At 55.8% G+C, this 25,911-nt stretch overlaps 1 protein-coding gene across 16 annotated transcripts in view; it reads left to right on the forward strand.

Moving 5' to 3' along the window:
- Positions 1–25,911, forward strand: part of EPB41L1 (erythrocyte membrane protein band 4.1 like 1) — a 65,282-nt gene that overhangs the window by 20,156 nt on the left and 19,215 nt on the right. For 7 of the 16 annotated variants that reach the window (XM_071759910.1, XM_071759915.1, XM_071759917.1 and 4 more), the window contains exons 3-15: positions 14,659–14,851; positions 15,536–15,700; positions 18,430–18,534; positions 18,613–18,655; positions 19,335–19,410; positions 19,689–19,907; positions 20,013–20,100; positions 20,412–20,564; positions 21,306–21,403; positions 21,522–21,697; positions 22,104–22,249; positions 22,823–22,858; positions 24,683–24,874. In XM_071759910.1, coding sequence (XP_071616011.1) covers positions 14,678–14,851; positions 15,536–15,700; positions 18,430–18,534; positions 18,613–18,655; positions 19,335–19,410; positions 19,689–19,907; positions 20,013–20,100; positions 20,412–20,564; positions 21,306–21,403; positions 21,522–21,697; positions 22,104–22,249; positions 22,823–22,858; positions 24,683–24,874 — 1,671 coding nt within the window. In that variant the 5' untranslated portion in view covers positions 14,659–14,677. Of the gene's footprint in view, positions 1–319; positions 410–10,599; positions 10,704–14,658; positions 14,852–15,535; positions 15,701–18,429; positions 18,535–18,612; positions 18,656–19,334; positions 19,411–19,688; positions 19,908–20,012; positions 20,101–20,411; positions 20,565–21,305; positions 21,404–21,521; positions 21,698–22,103; positions 22,250–22,822; positions 22,859–24,682; positions 24,875–25,911 lie in introns of those variants that run through there. The other 9 variants (XM_071759911.1, XM_071759918.1, XM_071759926.1 and 6 more) reach the window with 5 other exon arrangements.

A 25,911-nucleotide genomic window follows, 5' to 3' on the forward strand; every position in this document is an offset into this window, starting at 1 on the left:
CTCTTTTGACCCCCCAGTTGAGAGCTCTTTGTACATGTAGAGGTGTTCCTTGGCTTTCTAAGCTGTGTGCTGCAGTGGGTAACAGCAATTCATTCCTGAACTTATGCATTCAGCTGGGAGATGTCACTGGGAAGGGTAGGAGTGAAAATGACTTTGTTTAAAACAACCTGAAGTTGCCCAAGCCTTGCAAAAGTGTGCTGCAATGCATGGCAGGAGCAGTGCAGCAGGGAGGAGGACAGGCCTGGAGGAGCAGGTGCCTCAGCCCCATCCCCCTTGGGATGCAGCAGAAGTCATGGTCCTCTTCCCTGGTTTTTCCTAGTGCCAGAGGGGCTGGAGCCAAAGCCCAGAGGAAGCAATCTGGAGGGAGGATTTGGTCTCTCTGGATGGACTCTGGCTGATCTGGAAGGTGGTGAGTTGCCATTGCTGCCTAACTCAAGGCTGACTTGGGGAACAGCCCTACCCTCTTCCTGTCAGCTCCATAGTGTCTTAACTTTGCTTTCCCCCTCCACCCAACTTTCTCATGATTTGACCCATGGCATGATGCTTTTAGAGCTGAGCCTGATTTCCAGGTTTTAGTTTTGTGGAATAAGCTCAGGCCACTTTATCAGTTGTGGAGCAGGGGGATGCCACTGCGGGCAGCTTCCCATCCTGAAGGGGCTGTTGATGGAGGACAGGGTATTTTGTGGTGGGGAAGGCACTTTTCTGCTGTCAGCTCTGTTTGCAAAAGCCCAGCACCCTGTCTGGAGTCAAATACCTGCCTGCTGCCTGGCTCATGCATGATGGGTGAGCAGATGTGTATGCTCTTGGCAGCTGCTGATACAATATAAATACACAATTACCCAGACACGGGTTCAACACGTGTCAGTTAAGTCTGATCTCATTTGGAGAGGCAGGGGAGTCCCATCCCATGGGTTCCTATCCACATGGTAGATCCCAAAGCTTGTGGAGGGGTTCCACAGGATCACTGCCCTAACATGAGTGTGTTGCCACAGGATTGTTTCATCCCTTCTGCCTTTACTCTCATGTTTTTTCCCCACTTGACCCAATTCATTGCTTGAAGTTCCAGCCTGGCTGTCATGCACCCCATTGATGAAGAGCCACCATCCACCTCTCATCGTGGTCCTCAGAAGCTGCTTCAGCCCTGGATTTGACTCCTTTTCCCTAGCTCAGCATTACTGAGAAACACCAGGTCAGTGGTTGCAGAGCATGGCAACTCAACAGCCCAGGGCTTGTTTGGGGCTGGAAAGCAACCACTTCCCCTGACAAAGGTGTCTGTAGTAACCATCAAAGCCCTGCACTGATTTAAAGCCCAGTGACAGGCCAGCCTTGGGCCTGTCTTCAGGAAGGGACTGGTCCAGACAGCCTTGATGAGACTTTTCTGCCTTCCATTGCCAGCCAGGCACTGAGCTAGGTCGGTCATATCTGCTGGGGGACAGGAGCTGATGTGTTCCCACAGTTTCCCTGGGAGCAGCCTCTTGTGGTCAGTTGGTGGTGATCTCCTCCACCAGCAGGTTCAAACCTTGTTGCTCTTCCCTACCATAAGGCAGATCCTCCTGATGCTTTGCTGTTCCACATGATGATCTTAGAGGTCTTTGCAACCATGACAATTCTGTGGTGGGGCAGCCTTGGTCTGGTTAGCAGGACAGGAGAGCAGAGCTCAGGTGGGGCAGTGTGAGGTCTCACAGGCTGGTGAGAAAGGCATGTGAGGTGAGCAGGGAACACTGATTTTATTCTTCATATTCCAAGTGTCACCTGCTTGAGCTCCAATGGATTGGAGGGAGCAGGCTTGGAGGTGGTGGGAGAAGGGCAAGTTGTGGGCAGTGTGGTGATGAGGCTACACGTGTGCCATGCCATGGGTGGGTGGGTGGATAGATGGATGGATATGTGGTGCAAAGCTGATGGCTGGATGGAGGGAGGCTCACTGTAAGCACCTCATGGTTGCAGGGAGGACTGGATGAGGTGGATGGCTGTGTCAGGGGGTGGATGAGCAGAAAAGCTTCTCCTAGCACCCTTGTGTCCTGCTGCTGTGATGTGGTGCCTGAGGCATGTGATGCCCATGCTCCTGTGCTTTAGCCCTGCCTGTTGTGTGCACATTTGACTGTGTGCTGGGAACTGGAGGGTGCCTTTGGTATGAGGCAGAAAGGGAACTGCTTTACTGTAAATAGAGAAGAGATTGTGATTATTTGGGAAAAGACTTGGATGCTAAAGCATCCATCTGTGTGACTGATCTGGAAATAGCAGGGCATGAGGAGGGAACTTAGAGGGCAGGAGACAGGTGTGCAGGCATGAGTGGTCTTAGAAAACTGTGGTCATGCACTAGATGGCAAATCCCTGTGCCTTGCTGTCCCAGCCAGCAGGGATTCTGCAGGAGCCAGGCAGAGATGAGCTGAACCCCCAGGGCCATTCAGCTACAGGCAGCAAGAACACACGGACTAAACCCTCAGGGCACAGCCTGATGGCATCGAGCCCTGCAGGGACCTCTCTGAGCAGCTGTCTTTGCCCTGGTTCAGTGGCTCTGCAGACCTGCTGCTCTCAAAGAGCCTCCAGATTGCCTCTGGGAAGACCAAGGCTGGAGCCTGATGGGTCTGAGAGGGCAGTTTCCTTTCAGGGTGGACACGGCCTTCTGTCTGAGTGGTGGCTGTGGAGAGTTGGAGTCTCCAGGCTGAGTGAGGTACCCTGGGTGTTGCTTTCTCCTGTGCTCAGGGCTGACCTGCTGCTGGCTCCCCTGCTTCTGGGAGTCCTGGGAGAGATGGGGAGGTGGAAAGGCAGAAGGAACTCTGCCTTGACCCCTCAGGAGTGGGACAGCCACAGCCCAAAACCACAGGTCAGGAGGTCTGGTGAGACACTGGTGAATGCCTCTCGGATATGAAGGTAAATCCTTGCCACAGGCAGCAGAGCAGGCAGAGGAATTCTCACCACAGGAGACCATTAGAGGCTTGTGGGGCAGGTATGGATGGAGCTGCTGTTTGTATTGAGTGGAGTGGGATTAAATGACTTGAAGCATCATCACCCTGTGGCAGCAGAGGTGGCCCTGACCTCCCTGGCCCCTGGTTTGTGGGGGGCTGGGGGAGGTTGTGGGGAGGCTGCGGGGGCCAGAGCTCAGCATCAGTGGCATCTGGAGCCTCACCTCTGTGAGTCAGCATTTGGCTGCTGATGATTCACAGCAGCACAGCACAACAGCCACGGGCTGGTGCAGAGCTGAAATTAATTGTCTGGAAGGAGGGCAGCATGAGAAGTGGGAGAGAGATTTTCCCTCATCAGCTTTTCCTGAGCCTTGCTGTGAGATACTTCAGCACTGAGCTGCAGAGATGTGGTCTGCCTGCAAAAGGAGCCCCACCTGCCAGTGCTCCCCCTGAGCGTGGCTGGGACACAGGGCTTGGTGCCCAGGAACCTTCCTGAACTGGTGGTTGCATCACTGGCCTAACCCAAGAACCCAGTTCTGTTTGGCTGGGCTCCCTTCTTCAGTCACAGGTAGCCCTGCCCTCTTGCAACCTGACAGGGAGGGCAAGGACAGGGACACATCTCTGGTCCCTGCAAACCACACCGTGGGGCTCCTTGCTGAGTGGGTGTTTCTGTAAGTGGGGTCACCTGCCTCCCTTTACCTAGTGGGATGCAGGTGATCCCCAGAACATCTGGGCCAACTGTAAATCCATTGTGCTGTTGTCAGCTGACTCAAGGATGATGCACAAGTACCACTGTTATGCTTCTAAAATATTATTTGGGCATCTTTCTGTCTCCTTTCTGGGCTCAGATACCCTCAACCTGAGATGTGTACTGGCACAACTGCCCACATGTGTAATCCTCTTGGAAGGCTTGGCCCCATCCTTGATGCTGTGGGGCTGTGATGCTGGGTTGGAGGCTGAAGAGCTGTGTTCTCAGTGCCTGCGAGTTGGGGTCGGTGCCTCCCAGCCCCTGGTTTCCTTCTGAATGATTTTTGCAGAGCAGGGGACCTGCAGCAAGCTGAACCTGGTGGCAGTGGGGGTTTTTTTGATTGTGTTTTGTGAGTCATTAGGGTGTTTTCTGTTATTCTCTGCTTTGGATGTCTGCAGTGCCTGGGCACTCAGTTGCCAGAGGACAGATTCTTTCCAGCTCTGCAGGAAGACAAATGCTGTTTGCAAATATGTGTTGAAATGGGACTAGCAAAGGACTTTCTTAGAAAACCAGAGCTGGAGCCAGGTAGGAAAAGTTATTGAAGGCTGTGAATCTCCTGCCATCCAACTCCACTGAGGCACTCATTCCAAGGTTGTTTTTTACTGTGGGACACCCTGATGGGTGGGTGTCTGGCCACCTATACCATGGTTCTTCCCAACATATGTAGCCCAGGTTCCTGGCTACTATTTCTGGCTCATCCTTGTGACTTGCTCAAGTTCCTTTGACACCTTGTTGGTCCTTTTTGCATATCTCTGAAGTGCTTCAGAGCGTGGAAATTTCCAAGTTACAGTTTCCCTGCAGCAGCTGGAATCCTCCTGTGCTGCACTTATATTTTAGGATTTGGGTGTAGGAACAGGCACTGCAGTGCTGGTTTCTGTGGGCAGGGCTGGGGACCAGCATCACAGTGGCTCTGGGACTCGGACCTTCCGAAGTGATGGGGCACTGTGCTTCTGACTGCACTCTGATGACTCTGCATTAATGTATGTAACACATACATTATGTATATAACCAGATCTAAAACCAGAAGGGAAAGTAGCCTGGACAGAGCTCATTAGTGCTGAGAGACAAATGGGATGAATAAAGGATATTAAGGAGGGAGGAATCACAGTAAATCCACTCCCAAGAGTTGGTGGTCTGGTGTGCAGACACTTCTGGCGTTGTGCTGCATCAAAGCTGGGGCAGGGAGATGGCATCCCAGCTCCTGGGGGATGTGATCTGGTGGGGAGAGGGGAGCCAGGAGCATGTGGGGCTCATGGAGGTGGGCATGGGGCAGCACAGGGGCTGAAGCAGCTCAACACCTACTCCTCCAGACTTGGCAGTATGGCCTGTCCCCTTCCTGTCTCCTCCATGGCAGGTGGAGCAGGTTAGGACCCCCCTTCCTTCCTTGTCCTCAGCACACATCTGAGCCCCAAGCCAGTGAAATAAAGTGCTTGTCCCAATGGATGCCTGCCAGAGCCCCAGATCCATCCAGTAGGTCTCCTGTTGAGCTTCATATTGGGTTTGGAGCATCCCAAGGGGTCTTTGGGGACCTTGGGTACTAAGACACTGTCCCAAACAAACTGGAAAATGTCAGGATAGGCAGGAGCAAGCCTGGCTGGTGTGGGAGGCCCCTGTAGGCTTCCTCACCAAGCAGGGTCCTGTGAAACCTGGTGGGCACAGTGCAGCATGTCCTGCCCTCCAGGGTGGCAGGAGGTGGCAGGACCCCAGGGTGGGCAGCCCTGGCAGGGGCTGGGCTGGCTCAGGGCGTATCCTGCAGTGCAGTTGCAGTCCTGAAGCAAGACTGAGGTAGCTTCTTCTCAGCACCTTTTTTCTCTGCAGTAGTCTCAGATCTGCCCACACAGCCAAGTCCCTGCTGTGTCCCATGGTGGCTGTGTGGAAGGTCACAGCTGAGGAAGGAAGTCTGTGTGCTGCTTCCCACTCCACTGCAGATCCCAGCCCACTTGCTGTTTTTCTTTCCTTTACTCTGTTATCCCTCTTTGTCCCATCTGGCCTTTAAAACTTGAGTCTCACCTGCAATAGCTGCCTGCAAGGCTTGAAGATTTCTGGGGCTTCAGACCTGTCCTTGCCTTGGGAGAAAACTGAAAAGCTCTTTTTTTCTCTCCTGTACCTGAGCACCTGCAGAGGGGATGTGTCCTCTTCTGCAGCAGCCTGCAAGGCCATGGGACCATGGGTGATATTTCTACTTTTCTTCTTCTGCCCTTCCACTTCTGGTTGAATCTCTTCAGGTCTTCAGCAGCAGGCAGGCTGCTCCCTGTTTGCTCCTGCCTTGTCCAGACAGTCAATGCCACTGACCTGGCTCCTTAGCAGGATGGTCAGGGAGATTTGCTCTTCCTGCTCTTCCTGCTCATCTTAGTTGGTGATGCTGTGGAGTTTCTTCATCATCCTGCTTCAGTCTGTTATCACCAGTGGGGATGTGGTTCATGGCTGCTCATCCACAAGGATGCCATTCCTCCCCTTTCCTGGACATACCTTCATCACAGCTGGGAGAAGGTGGGATGGGGAGAAACCAGAGCAAAGCCTGTGCTGGTGTCTTCAGGCATTCAGAAAGCATGTTCCAGGCATCCCAAAAAAGGGGGAATTGGGAACTGAAGCTTTCAAACACTGTAAGAGCACCTCCAGTTCATCTTTCAGCCTGTGTGCACCTCTGGGACTGGTGCCCAATGCTTTTTTCACTAAGGCAAGATCAGAGCTGAACAGATGGTGACCAGACAAGTGGTTCAAGTGGGATGTTCCAGGAGAAGACTTGGGATGAGGTGGGCCATGCTGCAGCCCCTGTCCCCCTGGGTCCTTCCTTCTGTTCTGGCTGTGGAGAGCAGTGAAATCTATTGTGTCCCTGTGGGCTGGAGAGCCAACCAAGAGCCTGGGGTTGGTGCAGCCTGGCACCTTGTGCAAAGTTCTCTGAACAGCTCTCAACACCAGCCTTGAGCTGTGCCAGACCTTCCTCAACCCTGGGGCTGGTATGGGTCAGGCAGCCCCTTCCCTGCGAGGACTGAGGCCCTGGGTCCCCCTAACCACTCCCCTCCACCCCTGTGGGAAGACATGGGAATGCCAGAATGTGTGGAGGGTTGTTCTCTGCCAGCCTTCCTTATCTGATACATGTACCTGGTGCTGGTGATCATCAAAAGGTACTTCTTATTAAAAATAGAAGCTTGAGTGATGTTTTTAAATGGATTTTCCAGCATTTCCAGTGCAGGGATTGCCTTTGCCAGCCTTTTCCCCCTACCCCAAGTTGAATTTCTACTGAATTATTCAAACACATTTTGATGCTTGAAATCAGAGGCTGTATCTGGGATTGAAAGAAACCTTGAATTGTTGTTTGATAGGACTGCTCCACCTCACAGAGGTGTCTCCAAAATAACAGCAGCCTTGCTAGGCTGGGGTGGAATGAGACCAGTTGCCTTTGTGCTCCTACAGCATTCTCCACTGGAGTCTAAGGACTTTCTGTGGTGCTGAGCTAAAACCTAAGCCCAGCTTGGCCCTGACCACTTCAACCCTTAGGTTGAGTTGTGTCCTGCTGTGTTCAGAGGGAGCTGGATCCACTTTGGTGTCTGAGTCACTGGATTTGCACTTCAGGTGGGAGTGAGGAATACTCTGGGATGACAAAGACAAGAGGAAACTGTTGTGGGGTGGTGGAAGCAAGGAGGGACCAGCCAGCCATCACCATCTTTGTAGAAGCTTGGCTCATGGCATGGCTCAGGGTGGGTGGGTCCCCAAATTGCACTCTGCCCTGGGAGAGATATTTCTGTGTTTTTTTGCTGGGTGAGGAGGTGCAGGATCAAGCCCAGCCCATGAGTCACATCTCCGTGGGATGACTTGAGCATTACCTGGATCCCCACTGAGCCCTGTGCCACCGTGCCAATTAGGAGTGCTTTTTTTGTGGGGTGAAATCACACCTGACATCTTTTTTTGTCCTGAACCCTGCCCTGGAACACACATGGAGGTCTCTTGGGCTCTGCTGGGACTCCATGGTCCCTTCTTTTTAAAGGGAATAATGTGCAACCCAAGTTGGACCATTGCTTTGCTTCTTCATGAGAGTGAAAAATGGAGGAGGTCCAACATGAGGCACCTTCCCCCTGCCCCAGCAGCATGTGCCAGCCCCACTGCTGGGGCTCCCTGCCAAAAGGACAGAGCCAGGTTCTTGTCAGCAGTGCCCAGGGACAGGACCAGAGGCCAAGGGCCTCAAACTGGAACACAAGAGGGTCCCCCTGAACATGAGGAAACACTTTTTCACTGCGAGGGTGACCAAATGCTGTCTCAGGCTGCCCAGGGAGGTGGTGGAGTCTCCATCTGTGGTTGTACTAAAAAGGTCACCTGGACATGGTCTTGGGCAGCAGGAGCTTGGTGACCCTGACAGAGCAGTAGGTTGGACAGGGTGATTTCTAGAGATGCCTCCAGTCTCAACCAGTCTGTGATTTAGTCCTCAAGAGCAGCCTGGTGGCCTCCAGCCTGGGCATCATGCACAAGGTTCAGAAGAGCTCAGTGGGGTGCAGTGTAGGCACTGGTGCCATGAGGACCAAGGTGCCAACAGGACCCTGTTTGAAACCCATTGCTGTTTGGGTCTCCCTGGTGCCTCGTGCACCCTGTGGGTCTCCCCAGTGGCAGACTGATACCCTGGCAGTGTTCCAGGCCAGGTTGAATGGGGCTTTGAGCAACTTGGTTTATTGGGAAGTGTCCCTGCCCATGGCAGGGAGGTTGGAACTCGATGGGCTTTAAGGTTCCTTCCAGTCCATACCATTTGGTTACTATGATTTTGGAGCCAGGGAGAAGACTCTTTCCACAGGCACCTCCACCCCTGTTAGGGGGTAGCAGCTGCTCCTTTGCAGGCCCACACGCTGGGGCCCAAACACCCACCTGGGGTCATCATTGCTTCTTGCCAGGGATGGAGGGGAGATCTTTCTGATTTTGTTTTCCCTAGGCTACCTTACGGATCCAGCACAGGGGTGTTTCATGGGATTCAGTGCTGATCAGATGGGGGATGTCCCATGGTTAGGGACAGGGCATCTCCTGGTGCTTCCCTCCTGCTTTGGGCAGTGCTCTTCTGGGATGAGGAGTGTGGTTGATAGGAGGATTTGCATGACACGATAAACTTGGTCTTTCCTCAGGCCCAGTCTGAGGCATGGCTCGGAGTCTTTGTATGCTGCTTTCTCTCCCTTTCCCTTCCTTTTCCAGTCTGTGCTTTGTCTCCTTTCTTGGCTGTGGGCTGACTCTTCCCTTTGCTTTCTCTGTCTCCTCCTGCTTATTGCTGTGGTGGCTTTGGACAAGGAGGTTTTACAGTTGTGGGTGCTTGGAGATTGATGACACCAGCCCTGACCACAGTGTGAGGGCTGCAAAGAAGCAGAGAACGGGTGGCCCCCAGCCCCACACCCCCACAGCTGCAAGCCCCTGGGTGTGGGTGAGGGGGGTTCAGGGCTGGAGATACCATTGAGGATTCTGAGGCTGCCCAGGCTGAGACCCCAGAGTCCATGGAGCTGTAGGGGCTGATCAGCCTGGCTGAACTCCTTGGAGATTGTGTTGCTGAGGTCAGGGTGTTGGGTTAGACCACAAATGGACTGGTCAAAGATTTTGGAAGAGGGGGGCTTACTGGGAGGTGTGGGATAACTTGTCCTTCCTTCCTGCAGGCTTCTGCATTTTGCTGGAGCCAAGACCACCCCTGGCTGTCCCACTCAGCAGTGTGAGACTCCCTGGGTAAGGCTGAGCTTGCCTCTGCCCACAGAGCACCAACCTGGCCAAGTGGTGCCTGACTTCAAGGGGAGCTTGTGGGGAGAGGGCTTAGGGCTGCAGACTGATCCTTACTCTGCCTATTACCCCAGGTGTGAGGGATAATCATGGATGTGGGGATGGTCCCCGAGCCTACGGGTACCATCTGGAGAGCTCATCCTGGTGAGCAGCTGGGCAGTTGGAGCTGAGCAGGGTTTTCTCCCTCTGCACCTAGCGTGGTCAGGCTCTGTGTGGCCAGACCATCAGGGTGGGTACATGCACCTCAACAGCAGTAGCTTGCCAGGAGTCTGCCAGCAGTGTTTTTTCCCCCGGGGCTCCTGGTGGCTTGGTGTGCTCTGGAGTTTTCATCAACGTGTCCAAGCTGGTGGGTGCTCCCCGAGTATTGCTTGTCCTGGCAGGCTGCCTACCTGGTCAGTATTGTCTGTCCCCTCTGTCCCCTCTGTCCCCTGCCTGCCCAGCTGCAGCCAGCCCCGTGCCCACCCCTGGGCTGCCCCACTGCTGGATGCTGGGCTCTGCCAGTGTCCCTGCCTGTGCTCCGTCTGCTGCAGGGGGTGCCAGGACTGTGCTTTATGGGGCACTTTGTGCTGCTACATTACAGGGGCACAGAGCACTCCTGGGACAGACCCCCCCGGGTGTTTGCTCAGTGGTGTTGTCCCTCCTAGGGGAGGAGGAGGGGGGAAAAAAAGTCATGTGCCGAGTTGTCAGGATGTGCTGGGTGTTGTGCTCTGTGCTTCACTGTGGAGAGAGGCGGTGAAAGAGCTTCTGTTCAGCTCCTGCTGCTGGTGCATCTCCAAGCTGACTAGGCAAGTGGGCTATTCAGTACATCTTTGCTACCCTAGGACCCATGTAAGAGATGGGGGCTTGATGCAGGAAAGTGCCAGATTAATTTGGGATGAAGATGTGCAGTGGGTCCAGCTCCTTGCTGAGCAGTCAGGGCAGGAGCTGAGCTCTCCTTGCTTTCCTGTGCAGGCATTGGGAAGGATCCTGGCAGGATCTCAACCTGCACTGGCTTTCTGGTGTCCGGTCCGGCCCTGGTCAGGTGTTTGCAGGCAAAGGGAGTGGATGGAGCTGGCATCAGCATCCCCGTGGGACCCTTCAGCTATGCCAAGGGGCTGCGGTGCAGGCACAAAAACTGCTGGCGGGGAGGAGCCCGGCGGTGGGGTGGGAGGGCTGTCCGATTCCCAGCAGGGCTGCGGCTGCCGTACACATCAATCACTGCGTGGGGGTGTTGGGACTGGGGAAGAGGCGGCTCTGCAGAAAGCTCTGCCTTGGACGCAGCAGCAGCAGCCTGGCAATGCCGAGCTGTGCCGGAGCCATGGGGACCTGGCACCAAGGTAGGGCCAGCAGGATGCGCTTGGCTTTAGCTGGCAGCAGGGTCCCAGCGTGGGGAGCAGCAGCCCGGGTGGGATGTGGGTCCTAGAACCTGAGTTGAAGGGTTGGGGCACTTTTCCAGCTGGAGAGGGCTTTGGGGCAGTGCCAATCTCTGCCCCTGCCAGTCCTACGTTAGGAGGAGCAGTGTGCAGTCTCCAGGAGTTGGGGACGCCCTGCACTTCTGATTTCCCTCCTTATCACCCAAACCAGGGCAGCTCATGACAGAGAGCAGCCCAGGGAAGCTCTCCAGGCTACCTACTGCACTGTGGGGTGGTTTGGGGATTTGCACCTCTCCAGTGCTGGGGCAAGGGCTGGGTGACAGCGGGGCTCAGGGGTGCCGTGTACTGCTGAAGCTTTGGCTGCTGGTTTCCTTCTTGGCTTTTGATGTGTTTCTGGAGGATCCCCAGGACTCCCCCGTGGAGCTCCTCTCATGTTTCCAGGATGGCTCAGGGCACTTCCTGTTCTGCCCGTGCTCACATCCTGCCTGTCCCCTGCCACCTAACATGCCCCATGGCTGGCGTGCTGGGTGCCACAGCCCTGGTGAGCTCCTCTGTTGTTCTTGGGGGCTGGCAAGTACCTGGACACCCTGCCCGGTGTCACGCAGCCACTGCCACCTGTACAGGATGCTCCCTGTGCACAGTTTGCTCCCCATCCCAGTCTGTCTCTGCAGCAGCCATCTGTCCCACAGCAGCCCACTGTCCTGCAGCCCCACAGTGGGGTTTGCTGCCAGGATCAGCCCTGCAGGGCCCTCAGCAGCTGCTGAATGCAGTGGAAGGTGCTTGGTGCACCCAGCTCCAGGCACCCCAGTTGCACTGGAGCCTGTGGAGTCTCGTTCAGGCACTCGGGGCTTTGCACAGATCCTCCTGCTTGCCCATATCCATGATGCTTCAGAAGTGAAGTGTCATGGATGGGCAGCAGCCTCAGCAGGGAGCAGCAGGGGGAAAGCAGAGCTCTGTAACAAAGAGGGATTCTCAGCCTTGAAAACCAGCCCAGCAGTGGGGAAAGAATGGTCAGGGAAAAGGAGATGAAGCTTGGGCAAAGCAAGCCCAAGGAAGGCAAGGCTCTAGAGTGCTGTGGAGGCTGGAGCCGGAATATGCTGGAGAAGTGCGGGGGCAGAGTGTCTGGGAAAGCCGTGAATCCACACTCCAGCTTGAAGGAGGGGAAGAGGAAAACGCCAAGGGAAGGAGGAGCAGGCAGGGAGATGGGAGGAGATTATAAGCATGACAAGCAGGTCTGTACCTCCGATGCTGCTAAGACTTTCTTTGCAGTTGCTGTTTCCTTGTGTCTGTTTTGCTAGTCTAAACTCAAGCCATTTAATCTGATGTTTGTCCTGCAGATATCCCCAGTGCATCTTAGGTCCAGCTGTGGAAGAAACAAGCCAGCCCTGGCTGAAAACCAGGGTTGTGCTTGGTATGTGGCAGCAGGGACCATGGGTGCAGAGTTCTTGAGCCATTAGCCGAGATGGTGCCTGCTGCCTCCTGCTTCTGCCAGCCTCACAGGAGCTGCTCTGACCCTGGCTTTGCTGCCAAGGGAATGTGCATGAACAAGGCTGGGTGCTGGGAAGGGCTGGGACAGCCCAGGCTGCCCACTCTGCAGGATAGTCTCCTGCTCCTGCTGTGGGTAATATTTAGAAACAAACTCAAATTTGGAACAGCATTTCCTCTGGTCTTAGTTTGCTGCAGTTGTGGTCTAAGCCCTTTTTAAATGTTTATGCTGGCAAATATGTCAGTGAAATTCTCCCTACGGCAGCATGCAGGGACCCAGGTCCCTTCTTGCCCTGTGGCCCCTGCTGTTGGGTTCTTCTGGGGAGCTGTTCTGCAAGGCAAGGCAGCTGGAGCTGAGTTTTGCATCCAGGAAGTGCTGAGTGATGCCAAACACTGTGTATGAGTGGCTTCTCGCTGCCTAGAAGTGTTCTTTCTGCCTTCTAGTCAGGAGTAGTTTCTGCTCAAGGCGCAGAGATAGTCCCATCATAAACATCTGCTTTTGGAGCTCTGCAGTGCTGCAGGGAAGTGCATGGGGAAACATCTTGTTCCTCAGGGTGGAAAAGGGGCTGGTACAGGTCATGCTGGCTGTCTCACCCTGAGTGCTGCTCAGGTCCCTGCAGAGTCCTGCAGGTACCCCCAGGGTGCTGAGCACTCCAGCCTGGTGGAGGGATCAGGGTGCTGGTGGCCATGCCAGCCTCAGTTCCCTTCTCCCATGGCTGGACCTGAAGCAGCCCTGGGTGCAGATGACATCTGGGGGCCACCATTCCCAGGGCCTTAGTGCTGCCATGCTGAGGCTCACCCTCAGTGCCACCCCATCCCCACTGCCCACAGGGCTGGGTGAGGGGCAGTGCTGCAGTGAGAGCCCCAGGCAGCAGCACAGCCTAGAGGAAACTGGGAAAGGACTTTTTACAAGGATACAGAGTGATAGGATTAGGGAGAGTGGATTTAAGCTGAAAGAGGGTAGACTGAGATTTGATATTTCCTGATATTAATTCTTTCCTGTGAGGGTGGTGAGACGCTGGCCCTGGTTGCCCAGAGATGTTGTGGCTGCCCCATTCCTGGCAGTGTTCTAGGCCAGGTAGGATGGGGCTTGGAGCAACCTAATCTAGTGAAGGATGTCCCTGACCATGGCAGGAGGGTTGGACCAGGTGATCTTTGAAGGTTCCTTTGAATTGAAGCCATTCTGTGATTCTAAAAGTGGTCTTTCCCTGCATGTCTTAGGCCGTGGTCCTGAGCAGGTGCTTGCTCTCCCAGACCTGCTAGAACAGGATTTAGGTGGTTGGGACTTACAGGATGTGATGGTGGTGGGATGTCATGTTATGGAACAACTCCTCCAGCTCCAGGGTGGGCTCTGGCTTCATTGCCAGGAGCTACATGGGGACCTCATCCCTGCCTTAGTGCTGACGGGGTGGTGCAAAGCCTCGGGTTTTGCTGCTCAAAGAGAAGCTTGTTCCCTGCCTGTGCCACGTGGGCTGTTGTTCCAGAAACAGGGATCCAGGATGCTCGTGTGGCTTCTCTGTGGGAAAGGTGGGTGATGTGACTGTGGGCTTCTGACTGAGCCAGCTCATTCAGCCACAGCCCTAGGGCATGCTGGTGGCAGTGATCCCAGCTGGACATGGCAATGGGCAGCTGGTGGGGCCTGGGTGACTCAGGTGACCATCACAAAGGGTGCCTGATGACCTCTGTATGTGGGGGGGTTGTCCTAGAGGCCCTACCAGCCCCACACAGTATTTGCATAATGGTTTCAAAGCTATCAAGGTTGCAGAAATATGAAACTGAGCTCACTAGCCAGGGACAGTAAGCATGGAAAGAGCCTTCCTCTCCCCTGTTCCTGGCCTCAGGGTTTTGTTGTTTTTTTTTTGCATCTCACACAGGACAGGAAGCTGGAGCTAGAGACAAGTTTTGTCCTGCTGCCCTGCAGCATCCAGCCACGCTGGCCGTGGGAACCCAGCATGCTGCTGCTGCTGGGAAATCCAGAGGGGAAAAACCAGCCATCCCAGATGTCATGTGTGGTGGTGTCCACATCTGCAATTTCCTGTGTCAGGGCAGCCCTTAACTGGACTCACAGCTTGGTTTTTCACCCCAGAATAAGCCCGCCCACTCATAAAAATTACCAGTGAAGGCCCCAGGGCTGGGGGAAGCATGGGGGTTGTGGCTGTCCCTCTCCCTGCCATGAGTGCAGGGAAGAAGCCTGAGCCCCACACCTGGCTGCAGTGGGTCCCTGCCACCGGTATCCCTCCCCCACTGATGGTTTTATTCCTCTGGCCCAACTGGGTGTGAAGTCCTCTCCCTCTGTGCTGCTGCCTCTGGCCCTTTATGAAGCCACATCCCGGCGTGGGCAGGGTGCCAGCAGCGCTGTGTGCAGGCAGCTGCCCGCCCGGCACCCCTTGTCCCGGTGTACCCAGTGACACCCTTCTCTCCTTGCGGGTGGCAGTGCGGGGTGACCGGCGGTCATGACAACGGAGACAGGCCCTGGTTCGGAGGTGAAGAACGCCCAGGAGGAGGCTCAACAGCAGCAGCAGCTGGAGGTGGCTGCCCCAGGCCCCGCTGCTGCCAGCCCTGCCGGCCGTGAGGCCGAGGCCAGCGAGAGGTCCCCGGCACAGACCGATGCCCGGAGCGTGGAGCTGGTGAGTGAGGGGCACCTGGGAGCAGCCAGAGCAGCAGAGGGGAAGGTGCATTGAAAAGAGAAGCTGTGCCACCCCTCTCTGGCTGCCTGTTGCTCACTCAGGCTGACGGGGTGCCTGTCAGCACCTGGTGCTATCATCTGTGGGGGAACATCCTAGGGGGGAAACCCCTGGCAACCAGGGCAGTGGGTGGGCTCTGGCACAGCTCTTCATGGACCAAACAGGCAGAAGGAGCAGCATGGCAGCTTGGAGTTCTGAAAGTGCTGGATGTGGCACTGCTGCGGGTGGCCCTGTGCCCCAGGACTGTCATGTCCCATGTCCCAGCTCTTAGCAGGGCTGGAGCAGTGGCTGTACCCCAGCATCAGCCTCAGTGCTGTGCTGCTGACAGCAGGGACAGTGCTGCCTTTGCCCTGCCTGCTGTCTTTTCTGTTCCCATTGTTTCTTCCCACCCTGCTGCCCCAGGATGTTGGGCAGGAAGGTTTTGGATGCCGAATTGACCTTGGACTCGTGGACATCCACTTCCTGCTGTGCCAGGGGATCTGGGCTTGGCTGTGGACTCCCAAGTGGTCATCAGCCTTCCCTCCATCAGCTGTCCTCTCCTGCCTGCTGTTGGAGGGCTTGCCCCATCTGTCTGTCCATCTCCATTACTCATGATGCTGGGTAACCCTGGGCATCTTCCCACTACAGGGCACAGAGATGGAAGAGAAGGACTACAGTGAGACGGATGGGCTCTCTGACAAAACAACCCCCAGCAAGACCCAGAAGTCACCCCAGAAAACCACCAAGAAGGTGAAGAGTGCCCTTTGCAGAGTGACCCTGCTCGATGCCTCTGAGTACGAGTGTGAGGTGGTGGTGAGTCTGAGCTTCAGGGTGCACTGGCACCAAGGAGGGTACATGTCTTGGCCTGAGGACCCTGCCTAGCCCAATGAATTCCTGATGTCAGGGTTCTTCCAAGTTTTTGTAGTACCTCACTCCCAGAGAAAAGGAGCCACAGAAATAACAGTTGAAATTTCAAACTAAGGAAAAAATCTGAAAAGATAGACAAACAAAAGATAGAAAACAGCTAAAAAGAAGCAACTTAATAGCTGGAGGACAGAGCTCTTCCTGACAATATATGCATAATATCCATGCACCAGCCTGTCTGCTGACTCCTCAGGAACTCAGCGTGTTGTCTGTCCTGTGTGCTGGGGCAAAGGGGGTATGTGCACATGTGCACAAGGGGGTGACAAGTCTGACACTTGTGGACCCATATGGCTGCTTCAGGCAGGTTTGCAGCCATCCTCTCTGTGTTCCCTCATCCCTCACTGTCCCTTCCCTTAAAGCCAGCAGGCAGGGACTGCAGGGGGAGGTGTGTCAGAGCCTGGCAGCACTGAACATGTGCCTGCAGGTCTACCTAAGGGTTTTTAGCTGCCTCCCCATGTGTGTGGGCAGGGCAATGTGCCCAGCAGGCCACCCAGCACCCTACTCTGGATGTCTCCTCTGCCTGCTCTCATACGGTGTGGCCCTCCAGAAGTGCACAGCATGTGTGCTGGGAACCTCACTTCTGGTAGTGACTGCCACCACAGGGAGGGACAGAGGAGACTGGGGCCTGTCTGCAGCTGCCCTGTGGCAGGACGTGCTGCAGCACATCTAGAACAGGCTTAGCCCCACCTAAAGCAGGATTTGGGGCTGTTTTTTTGTGGCAGGGGCAGAGGCAGCTGGGAGGAGAAGTGCTTGCCAGAAGGGTCTGTGTCTGCCCCCAGTGCTTGCTGCTCTCTGCTGCTTGCAGGCTGGGGAAGGCAGCACTGCACTGACCTGTGGCATCCTCCTGGTGGGAGGGACATTTTTACAGGTTGGCAACTTTGCTTAAAAATCAAGAGCTGAGATTTTCCAGGAGCAGAAATCCTGGAGCCATTGCTGGGGAGAACTTTGGACTTGCTTCTGGTGAGCAGGCGGATGGGTTCTGGTTGGCAGCAGCTTGGAGATGGCTGCACAGAGCAGACCCTACATCTGTATGCAGGTCTCACCTCCCTGGGCTGTGGCTGTCCAGGACTGATGAACATCAGGAGAGTGACAGCCTGTGCGTGGTCTCTGCCTTTGATGAGTGAGCAGGCTGAGGCAAGTGGGCAGCGGGAGGTCCTACCCATGGCACAGGCAACTCCGCCTTTGATCTCAACACTCCAGCAGCCTTGGCTGTTGCTTTAGTGGTAAAATTTGTCATAAAGCTGGGGAAATATGGCTGTCACAAAGATGTAAGCCTTTGTGAAGACGAAAAGAACAGCCCAGGGACTCCAGGGGTGGATGGGGCACAGGAGCAGCTCGTGTGAGCCTGGGCAAGGTCAGCTCTCCTTGCTGTCCCCATAGTGTTGGCCAAGCAAAGCCATCAGGCAGGCAGGAGCCCAGGCTGGTTGGCAGCTTCAAGAGCAGAGCAATGCCCTCAGCAGGCAAGGGTCGGGATGAGATTTCTGCTGTTGTGGCACAGAGGATGGGGTCAACTTTTAGAGAGCTGCTGCTATCTAAAAAAGCCACCTTGGGTGTAGGGGAGAGGGTTTAGTATAAAAAGGCTGGCATTGCATTTCTTCTTTTTGTGCATGTGGGAATAGTTGTGCCTTCCCTGCACGCTGAGTTAAGGCTTAAATCAGTAGCAATCAAAAGAGGGAATCAAACCATTCATTGTGAACCCCAGCACATGCTGTGGGTGAACCCTTGCCTTCAAAACCTGACTCAGCAGGAGGGAGGAGACCCAGGAAGGGTGACTGCAACTGCTGGAAAAGCTTTGCAGGGCAGAAGGAACCCAGGGCTGCAGCTGAGGGCAGCAAACCTCTGCTAGGGCTGTGCCACATGGGTCCCTGGGCCCTGTGGTCTGTGGGGTGCCTGGTGAAGGTGCTCGGGGAAGTGGGTGCTTGAAAAAGGGGAGATGGGAGCAGCCAGGCTGGAAGGCTGTAAACAGAGGAGAAACATATGGGGGAGGGGTAGTTCTTCCATCTTCATGAGTGATCCTGGGCCTTGGTTCTGCCAGTAATGAAAAGAAATTCCGGAGAATTCAAAAGACCAGATAATGAAGGTGTCCTCCATCCCTGTGTGTGGCTCAGGCTCTTTGTGGCTTTTGGTTGTCAGGCCATGCTGTGGGACCCAGACACCACTACCAGCAGCAGGAATGGTGTTGGGAAGGAGCTTGTCCTATGGGCAGCACCAGCCACCATGAGCTCTCTTTGTCCCAGCTTGTTGGTATGGAGCAGAGGTGCCAGGGCTGGCTGGACCCCTCTCTGTTTTGGCATCCCTGTCTCCTGGTATTATGGGGGATGAGCTGGTAGCCATCAGGTCTTCCTGACCTGTAGGACTTGCTGCCTTTCACTGCACTGGCTGAGCTCCACCGTGCCCTGTCCCCACAGCCCCCCGAGACCACTGGGATGTTTCCATAGTAGAGCTGCTGGGTGAGAGAGCTGCTCTCAGCACCTTTTGGTGGTTTCTTCGAAGGCCAGGGCTGCCCTGACCCTTCCCTGTGCTCACTGCGTACACCCAGTGGGTGCTGCCTGTACCTGTGGGGTGTCTGGGAGCAGAGGTGAGCCAGTTCATCATCAGCCTCTCTGTGTCTCTGTCAGAAACATGCTCGAGGCCAGGTCCTCTTTGACATGGTGTGTGAGCACCTCAACCTCCTGGAGAAGGATTACTTCGGCCTCACCTTCTGCGACTCAGACAGCCAAAAGGTGAGCACGGGGAGTCCCTCTATGGCCACCCCCTCCATGGCATGGAGCCCCCCTGACCCCGCTATTTCATCTTTGCAGAACTGGCTGGACCCCTCCAAGGAGATCAAGAAGCAGATTCGCAGTAAGTGCCTGAGGAGGCTCCATCCTCCCCAGCCCTGGGCTGTCCCTCGGGACTCCTGGGTGACTCTGCTGAGTCTGTCCTTCCAGAGGCTCCCCTCCCCACCTGCCCTGGAAGGGACCTTTGGCAGCTGGCCTGGGTACAGGAATACTGTTGGTCATTCAGCTGCCTGTTACCTGTCTCTCCTCTCACTCCTGACAAGTGTTAGAGGGGGCAAAGGACCCCATCTGGAGTCCTGGCTAAAACCCAGTCCTTCTCTTGGTGCCATCACCGCCTTTCCTGAGCAGGGAGGACAGAGGTGGGGGAAGGAATTGGGGGGTTGCTGGGACAGGTTTGCAGTGCCTTTGCCCATGAGGTTGCTTTGCTGGGATGGCAGAAGGGCCATGGCAGAATAGCTTGGGCTCTTGTCCTCTGGGAAATGTGAGGCTTTTGCTGTGGTGTTAGTAGTCACGCTGAGCTGGTGGCTTCTAAAGTTGTGATTCTTTCTCTCCCCAGTTGTTTGGGGAGGATTAACTAAGTTGTGTTGATGTTCACATGGCTGTTTTCCCTGTGCATTCTGGAGCCCCCTTGTCCCTGCCCTGTGCTGGGCTTGGAGGAAGCTGTGGGACCCTTAGTGGATGCTCCTGTCTGGCTGTGTGCAGCCAACATAGGTGCTGCCCTTACTGCTCTCTCCCCTCCCTAGGTGGGCCCTGGAACTTCGCCTTCACTGTGAAGTTTTACCCTCCAGACCCTGCCCAGCTCACGGAGGACATCACAAGGTGAGGACCTGCCTGCCCTCCATGGGACTGGATGGGAGCATGTGGAGGGGCAGGGTTCAGGCAGGACCGGCACAGCTGGAGGATGTCCGGGTGCTCACTGCCCTCCTGCTGCGTGTCCCACGTCTAAATCTTTCAGTGTGGCCAGGAAGGTGGCCGTGGGAGGTGGCAGTCCCCGCAGAGAGTCATGTGAGGTGGGGTGGGTGCTCCCCAGGGAGCCCCAGCCCACTCTGGAGGGCACAGACCCCTGCCCTGCTCTCACCCTCTTCCCCCTCCTGCAGATACTATCTGTGCCTGCAGCTCCGTGCAGACATCATCACGGGGCGCCTGCCCTGCTCCTTTGTTACCCATGCCCTGCTGGGCTCCTATGCTGTGCAGGCTGAGCTGGGGGATTATGATGCTGAGGAGCATGTGGGCAACTATGTCAGCGAGCTCCGCTTTGCCCCCAACCAGACACGGGAGCTGGAGGAGCGCATCATGGAACTGCACAAGACTTACCGGTGAGCTCCAGGAGGGGATGGGCTTGTGGCAACCAAAGTACCGGAGAGCTGGCCTGTGCCTGGTGTAGCACCCTGCCATGTGTCCTTCTCTCTGTCTTGCTGCAGGGGAATGACCCCTGGAGAAGCAGAGATCCACTTCCTGGAGAATGCCAAGAAGCTCTCTATGTATGGGGTGGACCTGCACCATGCCAAGGTACAAATCTATGGGGCTGCCTGAGTGACAGCCAGGGCCACCACAATCTGCCCTGCTGCCTACACAGCCCCTTCCTCCTACAACAGAAGTTCAATGAGGGCATGGTTCTGGTCTCAAGGTAGCCTTGTGTTGGACCAGAGGCCCTTTAGAGGTCCAACCTCAACCAGCTGGTGACTGAGTGACCTCTCTGTTAGCCTGTTCCCAATAGACAAGCACTGAGCAGGAGTGCTCACTGTGCATGACACGGCTGGCTGGGCTGGTTCTTGCTGGGAAGCTGACCAGTCTACTTCTGTCCCTCTTGCCTCCTCCAGGACTCAGAGGGCATTGACATCATGCTGGGTGTCTGTGCCAATGGCCTCCTCATCTACAGGGACCGACTGAGGATCAACCGCTTTGCCTGGCCCAAGATACTCAAAATTTCCTACAAAAGGAGCAACTTCTACATCAAGATCCGCCCGGGTGAGGTGGGTGCCACAGGCCAGCACGGTCTCAAAGCATGGCAGGGTTCCTGCTCTGCTGGACTGGGGCTACCTGGTGGGGAGGTCCTTGCCCCTGCCCCAAGCATGGCCAAGAGAGCACATCTCCTGTGCCATCCTAAGGCTTTCTGTCAGTGCTTGTTTTATCCATGCTCTCATTTTCTCTCTGGCAAAGTTACTTCATCGGGCTTTGGGTACCCCAGACACCACGACCCTGCTGGCATAAGGGAGGTCGCTAAGGGAGGGGGACTGAGGGCCGTTTTTCATGTGTCTTCCGTGCTTCACAAAAGAACATCAGGAGGCTTTTTTGTTCATTTGCCAACTTTATTTTCACTCTTAACTTTTACATTAGCTGATGGGAGAACACATTTCCACCCACTCTTCTAGCAGGCAGGAGGGCAAGGACAGTGCATCTAAAATGGAGAGTGATGCTCTCTCACCAAAATGAGCTGTAAAAGGTTTTTAGTTTCTCAAGGGAATTTCTCTTGTGCTGTAAAGCCATTTACAGTTGAGGAAAGTACTGAGACCAAAAGTGCAGGGGCATGATCCTACCACCTCCTGGGGCTGGGCATGGACCTTTCCAGCTCTGGTTTGCAGAAGACCTTTTTTTTTTGCTTGGTTATGGCTTCTGCAAGGGGAATCTGAGAGCCTTGGCAGAGCAGATCCTACTCCACCACGTCCTCTAGGGCAGGACCTGCCTGTAACAGCATGTCTCTGTCTCTCCCAAAGTACGAGCAGTTTGAGAGCACCATTGGCTTCAAGCTGCCCAACCACCGCTCTGCCAAGCGTCTCTGGAAGGTCTGCATCGAGCATCACACCTTCTTCAGGTGAGAAGACCTTCTCTAGACCCTTTCCAGGCCTCCCTTCTCAGCGGCATGCTCTTGCCTCTGCCACAGCGGGTGCTCAGGGGGCTCACCGATGGCACCTCACTTCTCTCCCCCCCAGGCTGGTGTCCCCAGAGCCACCCCCCAAGGGTTTCCTGGTGATGGGCTCCAAGTTCCGCTACAGCGGCCGCACGCAGGCTCAGACCCGTCAGGCCAGCGCCCTCATCGACCGCCCGGCGCCCTTCTTCGAGCGCTCCTCCAGCAAACGGTACACCATGTCTCGCAGCCTTGATGGAGGTATGCCCCAAATTGGGGAGGGGGAGGGAGATTGGTCCGCTGGCGGGAGCGAGGGGGATGCTGCTTCAGCTCATTTCTGCAAGGCAGAGGGCCGGCAGGGATAAGGCAGCCATCAGGCTTCCTTCCGGAGCCTGTCCCAAACCCTGTCCCTATGGCAGAGGGTGTGTGACCACCCCGGGTGGTGAGCAGGGGGATGTGGCAGGGCTGAGGTTGGGCAGCTTGGGGACAGAGCTCCCCCCCAGCTCCCTGTGCCCTGAGACCTCCTGGGACCAGCCAGCCCTGCTGCAGAGTGTTTGGGGCTCCTCGGACTCCAGGTCTGAGCTGGCAGGGTGGGGGACACGGGCTAGGGTGTGAGTGTTGGGGGTGTCAGGGCTGGGGGGTGACCCAGGCTCTCCCCCACGGGCAGAGTTCTCGCGCCCAGCCTCTGTCAGTGAGAACCACGATGCCGGGGCGGAGGGTGAGAAGCAGGATGATGGTGAGTTTGGCAGCAGGAGACGGTCTGAAACGGAGGATGAGGAGGTGACCACCCCGACAAAAATCAAGGAGCTGAAGGTACAGACAAGGCAAGCAGAGGAGGGTGGAGGTGGAGGGGTAGGCTGGCTCACACTTGGAGAGAACAGGCAGGGGGCCAGGTAGAGGCAGCAGGGCTGGGCTGCAGGCAGGAAAGGTCACCTCGCAGCATGGTCCCCTGCAGCTCTTCCTCTACCAGCCACGTCCCAGGCTGTTGGAACCCTTGAACTATGGCACTTGGCCTTACCAGTGGAAATGGAGTTGTCACAGGGGCTTGGCTCAACTCTGACTCCTGAGCACCCTCCAGGTCAGCTTGGCTTGTCCCCAGGCAGGGCTGGACCTGGGAGCAGCACTGCTCCAGTATGGGGGTGGAGATGGGGACAGGCCAGGCACACTGGCGCCCACCCCTGCCCATCACTGCCCAGCCACAGCCCACCGCTCCCTGCCCTAGCCCCTGGGCTGACCCAGGGACACCCCAGCCCATTTCAGCCCCACACTGTGAGGGGAGGGGGGCCCAGTCCTTCACCTACCAGCCCACCAACTTAACTGTGATGTTTGTGACAAGTTCCCTTGACTGACCCTGCTGGTTACTTTTAACCTTCTCTTTGCTGCCAGCCGGAGCATGAAACAACTCCCAGGCACAAGCAGGAGGTATTCTCTCTCTGGAGTATCCGAGTCTTCATTGGTGCATCATATTGTCCATCCCTTCCAAAGCAAAACTGTGTCACCCTATTTACTGGAATATAAGATGCACTGAGGCAAGGGGTTAGTTGTGGGTGGACAGCTGGGATCTGCCCCGGCACACACAGCATCTTCTATCCCACTAAGTAAGGTACTCCCAGTCATACATGTGAGCAAGAGCCCTCCCAAGGCGCAATGGCCGAGCCCCTGCACCGAGTCTTTGGCTCATTGGGAAGACCCAGATTCTGACTCCCTCATGTCCTCGCCTCATGTCTCCTCTCTGTCGAGCCCTGCAGCTCTCCTGTGGATGCTGGTCCCATTGCTCCTGCCAAACCTCTGACCCATGCTCTGCTTTTGCCTGCCCTAAACTGCCTCCATCCCCTGCCCTGCCCAGCGGCTCTGCTTGCCCACAGCCCCTGCTCCTGCAGCCTGATCCCCTCTGCAGAGAGCTGGGCTGCAGCTGTGGCTGCCATCCCACTTTGATGGAGGCAAACGTGTCCCTGAGCTGCCTCCAGTGCCTGCTCAGCTGCCTGCATCTGCCCAGCCTTTGGGCAGGCTGTCACAGAAATAAGGGAGGCTGTGCTCTCCCCTGCACAATCTTCCATGTCCAGGGTGGCCTCCCATCAGGAGCGATTCATCACAGCCTAAAATCCACAGCTGCTCTCTGGATGTTTCCCCTCTGCTGGCTCCTCACTGGAGCTGCCGATGGGGGCAGACGCAGCCAAGCCCTGGGGTTTGGCACCACACAATCCTCACTGTCCCACTCTGCACCTCGGGGCAGGCTCTGCCGTGGTGGTGGGCACCGGTCCCAGGCCCTCCCCTGCCCTTCATTGCTTTTACCCTGCTGCATGTGCATGTACTGCTGGCCTGGCCCTCAGCACACCCCGAGCCCAGAGGTGAGCAAACTGAAGCACTTCTCCACACTCAGACACTCAGGTCCACTGTGGGAGTTCCTTCATCAGTTGCTCTGAGACTTCAGGATCTGGAAAATTTGGTAAAGTTTTCAGGGGTGTCTGGGTGTCTGGACTGTTGCTGAGGAGAACTACTGGGGAGGTGTTTTGGTGACTTCTTTCGAACCTCAGAAGAGGTTTGAGTTCAAAACAGAAGCCAGACTTGCTGGTTCTTGCTCTGAGCCAGTTTGCCCACCTCTGTGGCAGGATGAAGGGTGCCACCCTGGTGCCTGTTCTATCACAAAACAATGCCAAATCCCACCTTGCAGTTGAGCCTCTGAGCTGTCCTCTCTCCACAGCAGGTCAGACCCTCCCCCAGGCTGGTATATGTTAATCCAGGCTTGGATGCACGTTGAACATCTCTGACCAGCCCTTGACCTCCTGCCCTGTGGCAGAAGCCCGTGCCAAGGGAGCTCCATTGGAAATGTCATTTTCTGCCCTGCTGGGACAGAAGATCAGGTTCCCTTTGTGCCTGGCACAAGAGAGCAGCAGAGGAGGCTGCTGTTTCCAATCAGAGCTGATCCCAAGGGAGAGCCCACTCCCTTCCTCCAGGTGCCTTGGCTTGTCCTCAACAGGCCATGCTGAAAGTGCTGAAGGGACATGCTGAGCCCTTCACAGAGGGAAGCCTGCCACATGGTTTCAGCCATGTGCTGCCTTTTTGTTGCTTCCTGCAATGGTCTTAGTGATAACTGCAAACCAGGGTGCTCTGACATGCTGTTAATTTGGCTCTCGAAACCCAGAAATTCAAGCCCAGCATGAAGCAAACCCTCCCAGTGCCCCTGCTCGTTTCTTTTGCCTCGGTTGGTGCTTTAAGCATAGTTACCTTCTTTTCTCATTCCCCAAGTTTTTAGACAAGCCAGAAGATGTTTTGCTAAAGCATCAGGCCAGCATCAATGAGCTGAAGCGGACCCTGAAGGAGCCCAACAGCAAGCTGGTTCACAGGGAACGGGACAGGAGGCTGCCTTCTTCACCAGCCTCTTCCTCACCCAAGCATGAGGATGGAACACCAAAGGGAACCCCAGAAAAGGCCAGTGAGGTTTGTTCCACTACTTCTCTTACAGAGGGGATCCAGGTGATTGCTGCAAGGTGTTGGGCTCTGGGTCTCTGCCTCTGATACTACCCTGGTGGAGCCAAGTACATGGTGGGGACATGAGGCAAAGGGAAGGGGGCCTTTGGCCAGGCTGTTGTCTCCAAGTTTTGGAACAACCTAACCATTTTCATACTGCTGGTAGTGATCCCCCCCAGTGCTGAGACAGTGCTTGGGGCTGAACTTCTCATCCTTCTCTGGGGAGCTGTGCTTTGGGGGTACCTGAGAGCTGGGCTGGGGCTTTCCTCGCCCTTCATACCAGCAGGGCTGCTGTGGGGCAATGCCCTGCCAGAGCTCCCCTGTGCTGCCTCCTCTTGCCCAAGGGCTGTTCTCAGCAGAGCAGGACCAGGTGCCTGCACAGAGGTGTCCCATGGTGCCACCAGCAGCCAGGACCTGGGGTGAGCAGTGCTGCCCTGGCAGCCTGCACCCACATGCTCCTCTCCTTGAGTTCTGCCTGCTGGCTCTGCAGTGGGACCACGAGTGTGAAAGGTGCCTGGGGAGCTGGAATTGGGAATGCTGGGACATGAAGAGGGTGGTGTGTGATGGGTGATGGTGTTACACAGCTGAGAACTCCGCAGGACTGGGTTCCTGTGGCAAGGACATCCTGAACTCCCTGCTTCCTCTCCCCCGTGCAGTGTTCTTTGCCTCAAGGAGGCTCAGGAATCAGCCCTGTGCCTGGACACAGCTCCAGGCAGGGTGGACACTACACACAGGGTCCACTGTGCCCAGTATTGTCTTGTAGAGAGAGGATGTGGGGCTGGGCTGTGAGGAAGGCATGGGCACAGCAGGGAATCCATGGTGTGTGTGCTTGCTGTGCTGGTCCCCAGCACTGACTGGAGAGCCAGGCCTGCTGGGTGGCCCAGGCTCACATCAAAGCAGTGAGCTGGTAAGAGGGACTTCACCCCACATCTCTTTTACAAACTAATAAATAGAGTGTGGAGATGTAAATAGAGCATTTAGAGATGGCATAGCTGTGACCTCTGTTC

The sequence above is a fragment of the Heliangelus exortis genome, chromosome 16, assembly GCF_036169615.1.
Source record: "Heliangelus exortis chromosome 16, bHelExo1.hap1, whole genome shotgun sequence".
Lineage (NCBI taxonomy): Eukaryota > Metazoa > Chordata > Aves > Apodiformes > Trochilidae > Heliangelus > Heliangelus exortis.